Here is a 13,699-nt window from a genome sequence, read left to right on the forward strand (position 1 = left end):
CGCAGTGGAAGCTGAAGGTTTGCTGAGTTAGTGGAAAGGTTTCTAGTTCTTTTGGGCTCGATTGAATAAAATTGTTTTCAGTAATGAGAACAGGATCTGAGTCACATCTTTCAAAACGCTTGCTGTATTTAGCCAAGCTTAATAAAAAATAAAAGATGATTTGGGTGCAGAAAATGGGGCTTTTCAGTAAAAGTCTCTTTTGTTAAAGCTCTATCATAAAAAGACAAAAGATTTCTCAGAAAATTATTTTGGTAATAATTTTACAAATTAAAACTCCATCTGCATCTGGATCAAACTTATATCATTCTTTTTAATTGTACTTCGGGGGCCGCGCAAAATCAGTACAATGGCCAGGAATGGCCCCCGGGCCTCACTTTGGACACCCTGAGCCAGGTGAGGCCGGTGATGGAGGGCGTTGTGCTGGCGCTACCTGCGGCGGTATGATGTCGAACAGGTCGCCGGCGGGGGCGTACTCCTGCCCGAACACGTAGCTGTCCTCCGTCTCGAACAGAACGTCGAGGACCTTGATGATGAACGGGCTGCAGCTCAGAGAACCCGTCAGGCTGAACTCCCGCAGGAAACTCTTCAGCTTCGTCTTGTTCTTCGTCACAAACTTCAGCGCCATTTTGGTGCCTGAAAAACCAGGAGAAATCGTTTCAGATCGGCCTGTTGGATCCCTGCAGAGGAAACGTTAAGTGAGAAATGTTGTGGGTCAGCAGCTCCTAACACGACTTTGTTTTATGCATCTTGAAACTTCAGTCCTCAAAACGGCCACCATTATGTGTTTTCCAGCATAGCGTGATTTTATGGCATGAAGTAACTGTGTTACCTTCAGTTATACAAAATCTGTATATATCAAACATTACTTCAAAGAAATTTGACTTCCTGATTCATCGTCTTGAAATTGGGCCTCTGTTGCTTTAAAAACTTCTGCTCTTTCTGAAGCTCCGCCTCCAGGAAGTCATCCCAACATGGGTCCTTTGTTAACCGTTTACTGTTTTTACCAGCGCTGCTCTGAGCAGCAGCTCCTAAAATGAGCTCAGCAGCTGTTTGCTAATTGCTGCCGGCTAGTCTGAAGGAGCTGAGTGGGGGAGGAGCTGCGCCTCGAAGGCGGAGCTATATTCACCCAGGCGTTTTGCACAGCTGAATGGTTGCCATGGAGATTAAATGATTTCTAAAACATGAATGAAAGAATCAATGTTCAGGTATTATTGGACTCCTCCATTATTTGTGTTCATAACTGCAGCAGACGTACTTCAGGCCTGTCGATTTTTATTTATCTCAATTTTACCCAACTGTCGTCACATTTGTACGACGGCGTGTTAGGGCCAATGTAGATAGAAAAAAATGGAGGAAAAAAAATTCTGCCAAAAAACTTTGAAATATTTAAATTAATCTCAGAAATTTTAAATGTTCAAGTCGAAAATTTCCAACTTTCAGAACTCAGAAATAAATTTTTTTTTCTAGAACTTTCCTGAGATCAATGTAAAAAAATTCTGAATTGTTTTGGCCAAAATGTGCTCCTTATTTTCTATCCACAACGGCCCCAACACGGCGTCATACATTTGACCAACATGTCGATGTATTTCATGATTATTCGCTTTCTGTGTTCATGCCACTAAATTAACCACTTGACTGTCACGAAGAAACACAATCTTCTGAGATTATAGTCAGATTATTATTATTTAGTTTTATCTGTGGCACTGATGGTCTCCCGTAGAGGCAGGTCGTAGGGACTCACCCTGCGTGCGGTGGGCCACCAGGTCCACCTTGCCGTACGTCCCCTTCCCCAGCTCCCGGATGTGTTCGTACTGCTTGGCTACGTCCGCGGCGGACAGCGAGGTGATGGCCAGCGCCTGCATGTCCTCCACCGGCACCGCTCCGCAGTAGCTCGGTTTGGACGTGGGCGACCCCCCGCCGCTGCCCGCTCGCCCCGGCCCGGAGGGGGAGAGAGACAGGCTCGCCTTGACGCTCTGCGGCACGCTGGCGGGAAAGGAAAACACGGTTAGAATCGACGTGTCTCCAACATGGCGGCTCTTGGTTTGCATGCTATCGATTCGGGGCGAGCACCGCCATGAGCAGAACTTTCAGTAAATGCATCAGACTTCCTGCTGCGCCCAGACGACTCGGCTAAGCTTTCAGATACTGCAGGCCTCAGACAGCACTTACTGGCAAAGCAGCTACGGAAAAATCAATACGCAGAAAGACGAGCAAATGGCAATAAATCCGGAGCTGACAGCTTCATGCATGCTTACAGGAGCAACAGCTACATCTGCATTTACAGTGAGGCCTGTAGAAACAGCAGATACCGAAGGTGGAGGTTACAGGTCAGAAAAAAATGGTGCTCAAACGATTAATCAGATTAATCGTGATTAATTGATCCCTTGAACTGAACTCTCAGGACGGTTTATGTTGCTGTTATCATAGAAAAAAAGGGAAGTTAAACTGCATTTATTTTCATTATTTTTATTTAGGACTGAAATGATTAGTCCTGGGGCTGCACAGTGGTGCAGTTGGTAGAGCTGTTGCCTTGCAGCAAGAAGGTTCTGGGTTCGATTCCCGGTCTTTCTGCATGGAGTCTCCATGTTCTCCCTGTGCATGGTGGGTTTTCTCCAGGTACTCCGGTTTCCTCCCACAGTCCAAAAACATGACTGTCAGGTTAATTGGTCTCTCCAGATTGTCCCTAGGTGTGAGTGTGTGTGTGCATTGTTGTGTGTCCTGTGTGTCTCTGTGTTGCCCTGCGACAGACTGGCGACCTGTCCAGGGTGACCCCGCCTCTCGCCCGGTACGCCAGCTGGAGAGGCAGCAGCACCTCCCGACCCCACTGAAGGACAAGGGTGTAAGAAAATGGATGGATGGATGATTAGTCCAATTAATCGCGATTAATCGATTCAATTGTGATTATTATTACAGAAATAATCTTGACTAGCTGAACTCTACCAATATGGCTTATGTTTCTGTTCTCATAGAAAAAAGGTTGAAAATTTAACAGCAATTATTTTTAGTTAAAGCTGAAACAATTAATTGGGTTAATCGTGATTAATCGATTACTGAAATAATCTTCACTGGCTTAATTCTTCCAGGATCGTTCATGTTGCTGTTCTCATGGAACAAGATGGATCAACAACAGTCATTTTCATTATTTTTATCTTGGACTGAAACGATTCATCGATATAATTGTGATTAATCGATTACAGAAATAACCTTGATTTGCTGAACCCAGGACTGTTTATGTTGCTGTTCTAATTGAAAAAAGTTGAAAAGTTCACAACAACAATAATTTTTACATTTCTGTTTAGAAACTACTAATCGGTTTATTTATGATTAATCAGTTGTTGAAATAATTGTCACATTTAGTATCAATTAATCGCTAACTGGAGTAGCGATTAATACATATATTCCTCAAAAAGGCCATTTTCTGAAAAAAATGCAGAACAGTAAATATGCCAAAACTGTACAAAACATATAAACATTTTGCATTTAAGATAAAAACACTTTTCTGTAAATACCTTTTTCCAAGAACAGTGTTAGTTTTGGCTTCACCCGGCTCAGATCTACTAAAGCAATGTTGTTGTTGCATTTTAGGAAATTAAAGGTTAATTTTCTTTTTAACAAGGAATTGATTTGTCTATTTACACCTTTCAATGTATTTCTAATATTCTATGAAAAAGGCTGAAGTGGTTTAATGAAAAATATGTATAAGGTGCCATTTTTAAATTAGATTAATCGATTAATCATTAGAATAATTGGCATATTAATCTGAAATAATCATCAGTTGCAGTTCTAGCAGAACTAAATCAGGAAGCTTCAGATGGAATGAGATTGTTTCTGTCTCAGTTACTGTTTGAACAGCAGCGAAGCTAAAACAAACGACACACATCCCACTAATGATCTTACCCACTGTCTCCGTCTCCTCAACTCAGCCTCCCTGCACACCCCATCAGATTTAATCATCCAATCATGCACAGCATGCACACACACAATACAAATAGGCTCCAAATCAGCACAAGCCATTCTGCTCATGGCCTTTTTCATCCGTCATTCAGAGCTAAAAGCTTCTCTTTTGTTCCTTTTTCTTTCCCTGCAGCCAATTTCACAGCGGCGCCGCTTTAAACCAGGTTCAAAGAAGAGCGCCGAAAATGTGTCTGCCACTCACTGGGCTCCTCTGGTGGAAAACCATGAATTAACGACGCGCTTTGGAGGCGAATGTAGATGGGAGAACATGGATCGGGAAGTTTGGGTCAGGTTTTTGGAGGGAGAAGATCTGGTAGGAGGAGATAAAGTTGAGTTGGACCGAATCTCCGTGGTTTTGTTATGAAAGGAGGAATCTGGAGACAGGAAGGATTATGGTGTGGTATTAGTGCCAAAATTAAGACTATTGTGCACCCAGTGGCGACTACTTCCTTGTTGCAGGAAGCTATATCCATTCTGAAGCTACTTTCTGATCTGGTTAATGATTCGTGATCATCCGACATCGGTAACTCGGCGTTAAGAGGAATGTTAGCTTGCGTTAGCTTTGAAGAGGCTGGCAACTAGCGTCCATTATCAAATGTAGGCTGGTCTTAGTCTTGGATGGGCTAGTGTTAGCATTGAACAGCTTAGGGTTAGCATAGGCTTGGTTAGCTGCTGTCATGCATAGTGTTTCTTTCAGTGTTTCTTGGTGCAGCGCCGCCACTGGCGAAAGAGGGAAATGAATGCGATGCTACAGATGTTGAGATTTTCGTCACAGAGTCTACAGGACAATCAGGTGGAAAAGTCCTAATAATTTTGTTTACAGAGACTTTATTATTAATTTTATTTGTTGTTTTGTTTATTTAATTTGGTTATTTAAAATGTCTTCCAGGTCTGGTGTTAAATGTTCACTAGAATTTAAAGTTTATTGATGTGTTTTTGCATTATTAACATTATTTTACTTGAAAATAGTCTCAAAACAACTATATTATAGTTTATCGTAACTTCTGGGACAATTTATTGTCCAGCAAAGTTTATTATTGTGACAGACCTACGTGGAATCGCCCTTTAGTCATGTAATGAATTTTGGCACTATTACTGCGCCATAGAAGGATGCTCTGCAAATCCCATCCATGAAGGTAATGATATAAGATGGTGTGGTTTTTCATCCTTCGAGTCTTGGCAGCAGTCCAGACAATCAATGGCGCTTGTTGGTGATTAAACGTTAAAACCAGACAGTCGGAGAGTTAGCATGTTAGCATGCTAACGATTAAGCATGTTAACATGCTAGCATGTTTCCTGTTAGCGCCCACCCTGCGTGGGCCTGCTCGACTGTCCCTCCGCTCAGCTCCAGCTCCTAATCACATTACCCCGCTCCGACAAAAACAATCCCGCCTCCTCCGGTTCCCTGGGAAAAACTGGATTAGGATTCCTGAAATGTGATGGGAGGGTTGGTCGTCTCAGAAACGCAGCACAGAGCCTCGGAGGTGTGCCAGTGGAGCTGGGTTATCTGAGGGATGATTGTGTGGAGGCTTTTGGCAGAGAGCGGGTCGGTCCGGAGTATCGGAGGCGCCGTCAAAGGCCCTTTGTGCTTTCACCTCTCACAGGAAGCAGCTGCAGGCTGCAGCACAACTGCAGCATTTGTGGCTAACTGCTGCTTCATCCAAAAGAAAAGGTAGCGATCACACGCTCCACATACAGAAGATCCAGACCTGGAGGTCCGAGTCCGACCCGAATATCTGCAAACGTTTTAAATCCGCCCACTGAACTCTGGACTGCTGCTCTCATAGAACAAGATGGAAAGCTCAACAGCAGTCATTTCCATTACTTTATCTAGGGCTGAAACGATTAATCAGACTAATCGTGATTAATCGATAATTGAGATAGTCCTGACTGATCTCTTCCAGGACTGTTGAAGTTGCTGTTCTCATAGAGAAAGATGGAAAGTTCAACAACTGTTATTTTCATTATTTCTATTTACGGCTGAAACGATTAATTGGATTAATTGTGATCATTAAAGTAATTGTCAACTAAATTAGTAATCGATTAATCGCCAACTGGAGTACACAGACTGAAAAACTTCCTTCTTCACGAAATGTAAGCAAAAATGGAGTTTCAACAAATTTTAGAGTTTGTAGGATTCCTCTTTTGTGTTTAGCTAAAGACCACGATCCATTTCTCCTGCTAGCGCTAAGCTAGCACATTTGTTTTGGTTGTATTTACCCACAATGCCCTGCGCTGTAGTCCACTTCCTGCTTTTGGAGCGGTCTCCGGTCCACTTGGTGTTCACATATGATTTCAAACCAAACCAAGGCCAAGGTTTGGAGGACCAGAATTCAATGGTTTTGGTCCGATTAGCATTTAAACCTCCACAATCAAACCAGGAAAACCAGAATGGAGTCGGATTAAAGCGACAGAACATGGCTGACGCTAACGCATCGTAATGTGAGGCTGAAATCAGAAGCTACTGATCCATCCCTCTCCTGCCCGTTTCTACAAACACAAAAAATAAATCGACTGCAGACCCTGTCTGCTAATATATTAGCCGCTTTGCTCCGGGCCAAACAGCCATTATTAATGAGAACCGATTTCTCAATTAGCTGTCAAAACGCCCAACATGCTTTGCCTCCAGGTCACAGAGAGAAACCCAATGAGACCGAAGCCGTTTCTCCCACCGACTGTCTGCAAACGGAAACCAAACCTTTGGGCTTCATCTGTTTCTGTCGGGTTCTGTCACTCAGACATGAGCGGGCTTCCAACAGAACCAGCCCGTTGGAGCTGAAACTGTTTCCACGAGAAAAAATAAATACAATTCAGTATTTTCCCTCTGAATCGGAATTGTTTCAATTGTTTTTGGCCCATCAGGCAAATCTAGTGTTAAAACTCAATTTGGGAAACAGTTACATGGATATTTACAATATAATTAAAGTTCACCAAGAAATATTTGGTTATTTAGTTGGATTTTAACACAGAATAATTAGAATTCTGAGATTAAAATGAGAATTCTGTGAAAAACATCAGAATTTTGAGGAAAAAAGTCAGAAAATTTGGATTTCTGAGAAAAAAAAAATCAGATTTATTTTTGCTTTCTTACTCCTCTTCCTCATGAAGTTGACATCCTGTGCAGAAACCGGGTTTTTCAGTGGGAAACTGATTGTTTCAGTTCTACACGGTGGTTCCGGCGAGCCCATTTATTTTTGTGCGACGCACTAAAACACCCTGACAGAAACGGATGATGTCTAAAGGTCTTTTTTCTGCCGTTTGTCAACCCCACTGAACGAGAAAACCTCCGTCTGCTGCGCCGCTCGCTGAGCGATCGGCCACAGACTCTCGCTTTGACAAATCACCTGCTCTGAGCTCGGCCCGGCTCCCATACGGACCCCCTGCTGTTCGCGCTCCAGATTCACCTGGCCTCCTGCTGGGAGGACCAATGAGCCAGGAAGGACGCTGGCCAAGGTGAAACGTCCCCAAACTTTGGAGGCAAAGCGGAAACGTCCGCAGTGACACTGGAAGGACAAACTGAGGCGACTCGGGCTGGACGGGGTTTGGTTCAGCAACGGCTTACAGATAAAATCACACATTTTTTCATAACATCCAGTTTTAATCTATTTTTTCTTGGTTTATTTTCTAAAAAGATAAATAAGAATTGACTGAAATAAAAACCAATTTTTGAAAATATTTTCAATCGTCTCTTTTACGAGTTGTTCCTTAATGATAAGAACATATTTTCATAATTAGAAATGCAAACAGTTGACTTACAATTAATTGTCGATTCATGGTTTATTAGATTAAAATTAATTCCAATAGATGAACTAATAACGTCCATTTAGACCTTCTTGCAGTGATGCAGTTTGGACGGCATCCAGCAGAGGGCGCCGCTGGTCATCCATTAGAGGAGCCAGTTGATGCAGAAACAAAGATGGCGGAGGGATACCAGAACAGAAAACGGAAACGACTCAGAGTCCGGTTAGAAAATAAAAAAATAAATGAAAATTAAACCAAAAGAAACAGAAAAAAACTCTGAATTTTCTTTTTGTTTAAAAAATCTAAAATTTGCTAGAAAAAAAAACTATAAAACTTCACAATATGAGCTTGAATTTCTGTTAGTTTTTGTGTAAAAGTTCTCATAAAATTACTTCTTCATTCTCCTAAAATAAAGTTTGTTCTCGTATTATTTCTACTTTATTCTCCTAATATTACAACATTTTTCTTGATGACTTCATAAAAATTGTAGCCTGGTCCTAATATTCTGTCTGTCTGAATAAATATAAGCTGTAAAACAAGATGGCCGCCCTGACATCACTCCGAACTATGGAAACCAGAGGAATGCCGGATTTTCCAAACATGTAACCTTCAAAAACCAATGAAACATCAACACAGAGGTCATCCAGTTCAACATAAAGTGTGCAAACAAATGATGCACAGACTTGTCCCCCGTCTTAAACTTTGAGTTTGGTGGCCCACAGTTATCCTTGCTCGTGTCCACAGCCGTGTTTAATTGGCCCGGTTGCCGTCCCCTCAGTTTGTAATGCAATTAGGAAATGGCATTCGACAGAAACCGGAAAGGTCAACATGGCAGAAAACCTTCTGAGATCCCGTCTCAGGAAGCCGAATCAGTCCCTGCAGAAACGGCGGATCATTAAAACCAGCAGCAAAATTTGCATGAATGTGACCTTCGCAGCGGAGACGTTTCAAAACGAACATTTAAGACGTAAAAGCTCCAGGTTTGTGTTCCTGCAATCATGGGAAACATTTTAAACTGAATCCAGAGTTTACTGGCATTTTATCACATTAAAAAGACAAACTTTGAAATATTTCATTTGGATTTTATGTGTAGTTTGAACTTTTGAAACAAGAAGGTTGTGGAGTAAATAGAATGGAAGTTAGCGCTTTAGCATTAGCTTCTGCTAGTGTTGGTATTTAGCTTTAGCATTAGCAGAGCTCAAGTTTATTATTAGTGTTTCAGGGTTAGCGCAGCTAGTCTTTTAGCTAGCGCTACCCAGCCCTGATATTTGCATTTGTTGGTTTGGAGTCCCACAGGGCTCCTGTCTGGTTACTTTATCTGTTCCCTCTTGCTCCCATATTCTCTTAAGGATATTTCCTGCTATGCTGATGACATTCAGTTGTACATTTTATGAATAAAATTTGAATGTAATTAAAAGCTGGATGGTTGGAAACTTTATCCAAATAAATGAAGAAAAAATAGAAACAAATCCTTCGGACTTTTGGTTATTATTTAAGGATATTTCCTGCTGTTGCTACGCTGATGATATTCAGTTTAACTTTTTTCCATTCAGTTGATATTGGACATTTTACTAATGCTTGAATTTAATTAAAGACTTTCTTTATTTAAACTAAAGTATTTACTTTTGCACCAGAGAAAATGACCATAACAGATGATTTTCTAAACCTTCTGAAACTGGTAAATCCCAGGATTTTCACTGTCAAAGTTGCACTTTTCAGATTTTTATTGCTAAAACATTTAGAAATGCCACATATTTTCATTTAACCTTACAGCAAAGCACTATTTTATATTAAAATACATTAAGTTTTGACCAAATATAGAAAACTTAAAGAATCTCAAACAACAGGAAGAAACTTTGGGGGGAAATAACCCAACGAGAAACAAAACAGCTTTTATCCACAGCAACTTCTTAACTTCATGCTTTTTGGAAATGAGGTCATCTTCCACAATCTGATTAGGACTCATGATGAAAGTGCTTTCCGTCGATTTGCATCCCACTGCATTTCCTCTGGCACTTTCTATCACCATCAGAGTTTAAAGATTAAAGCTCCAGCTGCAAAAACTTCCCCCTACGGCCTCCGATTATGGATGCCAATCACAATAAGTGTCGTCGCCGTCATCATCCTGAGCTGGCTGCAGGACACACTGTTCCCACCGACACCATTATATTCACACAGGCCGGTAACCTCCGCCTGTAGCAGGGAGTCTTCGTCAGAGGAAGATGAGAGGAAGAAATCCAGCTTTGATGCTAAACGCACGGGGGAAATCTGATGCTAATATGAGCTCAGTAAGACGGGGGCGTCGCTAAAGGTGATTAGCTCTGCTGGAAGTGGCTAATGTTGATTCGCTAAGCTGCTCCCTCCCTCACTTTGAAACTGGAACCAGTTACAGATCCACGCTGAAACCGTCTCATGGGCCGTTTAAATCATCGCCATGACGATAAATTAAACGGATGCAACAATTACTGAATAAAAAACATTATTAACGTTGATGTTTCTTTAAATATTCTGTAATATTATTGCCTGTGCTAAGCTAATGCTAATGCTGTTTGGGGAGCCCTGATATAAATCTTTATTGGTTTGTTTATCAGGAGCAATAATCACATCTGTGGAAATGTGATTCCTGAGACAGACGGTTGCCTGAAAAAGGAGAAGTAAATAGTTCTTATCACCACTTTTACAGCAGTCAACGTAGCACCAATTCACTAAAAATACCATCTAAAAGACAAAAACATGGCCAAGTCCTATTTAGTTCATAATAGGATCATCAATCAGTTCAAACTGAGTAACTAACCGCCAGTCAAACACATCCAAGTTTGTCTTGAGGATTAAATCTTTATGTTTCTGTGTAAGTTTTTATACTTTCATGGAAATTAGTTACATTTCAGCGCTGCCCTCTGTGGGTTAAACGGTGGTACTGCAGTTGATTTTTCTTATTGGTTCCAATAAACCATGTTTGCGTCACTCAGTCCCGCATCAGGGTATAAAACAAACCATCTCACCATTTTATTTCTGTATGTTCCTCTAAATTAATCATAAATCTAATAAAATGCCAGACCTATGTGGCAGTCTGTGAACTATGTTAGCACTGAGCTAACATAGTTAGCTAACTATGTTAGCACTGAGCTAACGTTCCCAGTTACTGGCTGGGTACGTTACTCGTCACTCTTCCAACGGTAATCAACGATTGCAGAAATTAATGCTCCAAATCCTGTAATAAAGACATTTTGACATCATTTTGTCAAAATGTCAAAATAATTACATTTTGACAAAATAACATCAAAATGTCTTTATTTTTATTTACTGATCATGTAACGCCACATGATCTGAAGACGTCTAATTAATTGACAAAATGGTTGAGATTTGCTTTTAAAAACAGCTAAAATGAAGGAACTTTGTAGAAAATTGCATTTTTTAAATCAAGAAAAAGGGCAACATTTGTTTTCATTCATTATAACCTATTTACATGTTTCCAGGGTTTGTTTATTTCCCTCTGCAAAGTGAATCTGCATTTAAAACAACAAAATAAAAAAAATCCAACCATTTCCCTTCTATTTTCAAGTAATAATCATAAACATTTTAATTATGCATGTTCATTTCTTTGTTTGGTTTGGAGGGAAACGGTTCATTTATCCAGCTGGAGTGGGTCAATTTCCTCTTTAATAGCATGAAAACTCATTTCTGCTGCTATTTGCAGAGTCTGCCTGAAACATTTAGCCCAGCTGCGTTTGGAGGAGACAATGTGAGGAGCGTGTTTCCACCAGCACAGCCGCTCATCAGCTGTCGATTCTTACTGGGAAATCTTCCTGAAATGTGAATTATTTATGCAGCAACCTGCATAGGCTGCTTTGAATAAGAATCGTTTTGGGCTCTTTAACAAAATAAACGCGAGTCGCTGGTGTTTCTGCCGTGTTTGTGACCCATCAGCAGCCTCCAGGTTTCGCTTTTTGCAGGAATTTTAAAGTCGGATGCTCATTAAGATGCATTAAAAATGAGATTCCACCTGTCTGGTCCATTTTCTGCATCAGCTAACAATAGACATGAGGATTAAAGAGCAGGGAGGAAAACAAGCGAGCAGCTGTTCAGGGAAAACGATGCCACCAAAGTCACATTTTTGCTTTTCAACTCGCTAAATGTGTCAAAATTAAGATTTTTCACCATTTTATGTCTCTGAATATTGCAACAGATCTGTTTTGGGGTTATTTTAGTAATTCATCACTTCATCAGTCATTCTGACAATTGATTAATTGCTTAATCGGTTTAAAAAATGTCTCATTTTGCTGAATTTTATTTAATCGCTTACAGCTTATTGTGTACATTATCAGAAGTAATTAAACAAATAATTCGATTCGTTTTTAAAATGAGAAAACAAGCATTTCAAAAGTTAGTGAAAAGATAAACCATTCAGTTAAGTTCAACGCTGCAGGACTGATCTGGTTATTATGATTTGAATAATTAATTAATATTTGGGTAGTAAAATGTGTCTAATAGCAGATTTTCTTCATTTGAACCAGGTGGAGGTAAATATATGCAACTTAATGATTTCTGAGTTGAACTTAGTTACAAACAAAGATGTTTTTTAACATTAAGTACTAAATATTTACATTTTTGTACAGTTTTGGCTCAACAGCTGCCCTTTTTGAGTGTCTGTGCCAAAGTTAACGATTATTTGACAACTAAAATTAGTAGAATGTTACTTTAATAATTACAAAGAAGGTTTTTCATGTTGAATGCTAAATATTTGCAGTTTTTGTTCAGTTTTGGCTGAATTGCTGCCCTTTCCTGAGTCTGTATGTTGTAGTTAACATTAATTGATGATTACTTTAATCATCTTTAATGATCTTAATCAAACAAAGAAGGTTTTTTACCTAAAAGCTAGTTTTATACGGCTTTGCTTAATTACTGGGTCTGTACGCTAAAGTTAACGATTATTCGATTATAGTAAATTAGCTGAAGGTTATTTTAATAATGATTCATCTGAATAATTATTTCAGCTTTAATTTCTTAGAGTTTAATATCTCGGGTTTGTCTTGCCTTGATTTTCTGTTGGATTCATTTATCTTTTATAAACCGGAAGAAGAAAACCTGGACCATTTGCTGCACAAAATAGAGTAAATTCGGAATAAAAACACAACCGTGAGCGGGTCAAAGGTCATTTGGTTTGAACGATGAATTCGTGGACTGGATTTTCCAGAACCACTTTTTCTGGACCCAGTTGGAAGCTCCTCATCGGGTGTTGCTCACCTGCTGGCGACCTGCCTCTCTCCTCCATGGTCCTGCATCTGCTCGGAACCGACTAACCGAATCTTCGCTTTCGAATAGCAAAAATATTTCTCCCGAACAGAGGAGTTGAAGTCCCAGTTTTGTCCGTCAGTTTGACACTTTGCTCGGAGGAATCAGAGCCGCGTGTGGAGCGTGAGCAGCGGGATGTGGGAGCCGCTAACCGGCCAAGCAGCTGCGGGAGGCTGCGTGTTTATCTCCCGCTCCTCCGGTGGTCCGCATGACCCACTTCCACTTCCACACGCAGGAGACGCGGAGAGGAGCCCATTCATTCACACCGCCGCGGCTCGGATCTCTGAACAAACCTTCAGGTTGAGCCCGGGTCGCCTGTGGCCGTCGGTCAGCCCCGGTCCGTCCGTTCGTCCAGCGGGACGCGGGGAGGCGGGTTCAGATGTTCTGCATCTGCTGGTCCTACCAGGCATTGTTCACCGGCTCCACCCTCTGGATCACTACAGGCGCTCACGTGTGCTGGGTCCTAGCGCCGGGACACGGACACCCATCCGACAAGACGATAAAAATCAGCGGCGAACACAAGTGGTGGGTCAGAGGGGGACATGGACCCGGGAAAAAAGGTGCTCACCCTACTGGCCCCCACAGGGAACTGCATTAATTAGGCAGATACATCTTCTTCAATTAACACATAATATAAAACCCTACAAATATATATATTTAGCACACACACACACACACACACACACACCTCTCTCTCTATATATCTATCTAT

General features: G+C 41.0%; 1 protein-coding gene across 2 annotated transcripts in view; it reads right to left on the reverse strand.

Annotated features, from left to right (window-relative positions):
- Positions 1–13,484, reverse strand: part of sbk1 (SH3 domain binding kinase 1) — a 16,074-nt gene extending 2,590 nt beyond the window's left edge. Inside the window, exons 1-3 of one of the 2 annotated variants that reach the window (XM_008436351.2) lie at positions 13,281–13,484; positions 1,742–1,983; positions 431–633 (exon numbers count right to left, since the gene is read on the reverse strand). In XM_008436351.2, the coding sequence (XP_008434573.1) occupies positions 431–633; positions 1,742–1,862 (324 nt within the window). In that variant the 5' untranslated portion in view covers positions 1,863–1,983; positions 13,281–13,484. Of the gene's footprint in view, positions 1–430; positions 634–1,741; positions 1,984–12,939 lie in introns of both variants that reach the window. The other variant, XM_008436350.2, reaches the window with a different exon arrangement.
- Between the last annotated feature and the right edge of the window lie 215 nt (positions 13,485–13,699).

The sequence above is a fragment of the Poecilia reticulata genome, linkage group LG19, assembly GCF_000633615.1.
Source record: "Poecilia reticulata strain Guanapo linkage group LG19, Guppy_female_1.0+MT, whole genome shotgun sequence".
NCBI lineage: Eukaryota > Metazoa > Chordata > Actinopteri > Cyprinodontiformes > Poeciliidae > Poecilia > Poecilia reticulata.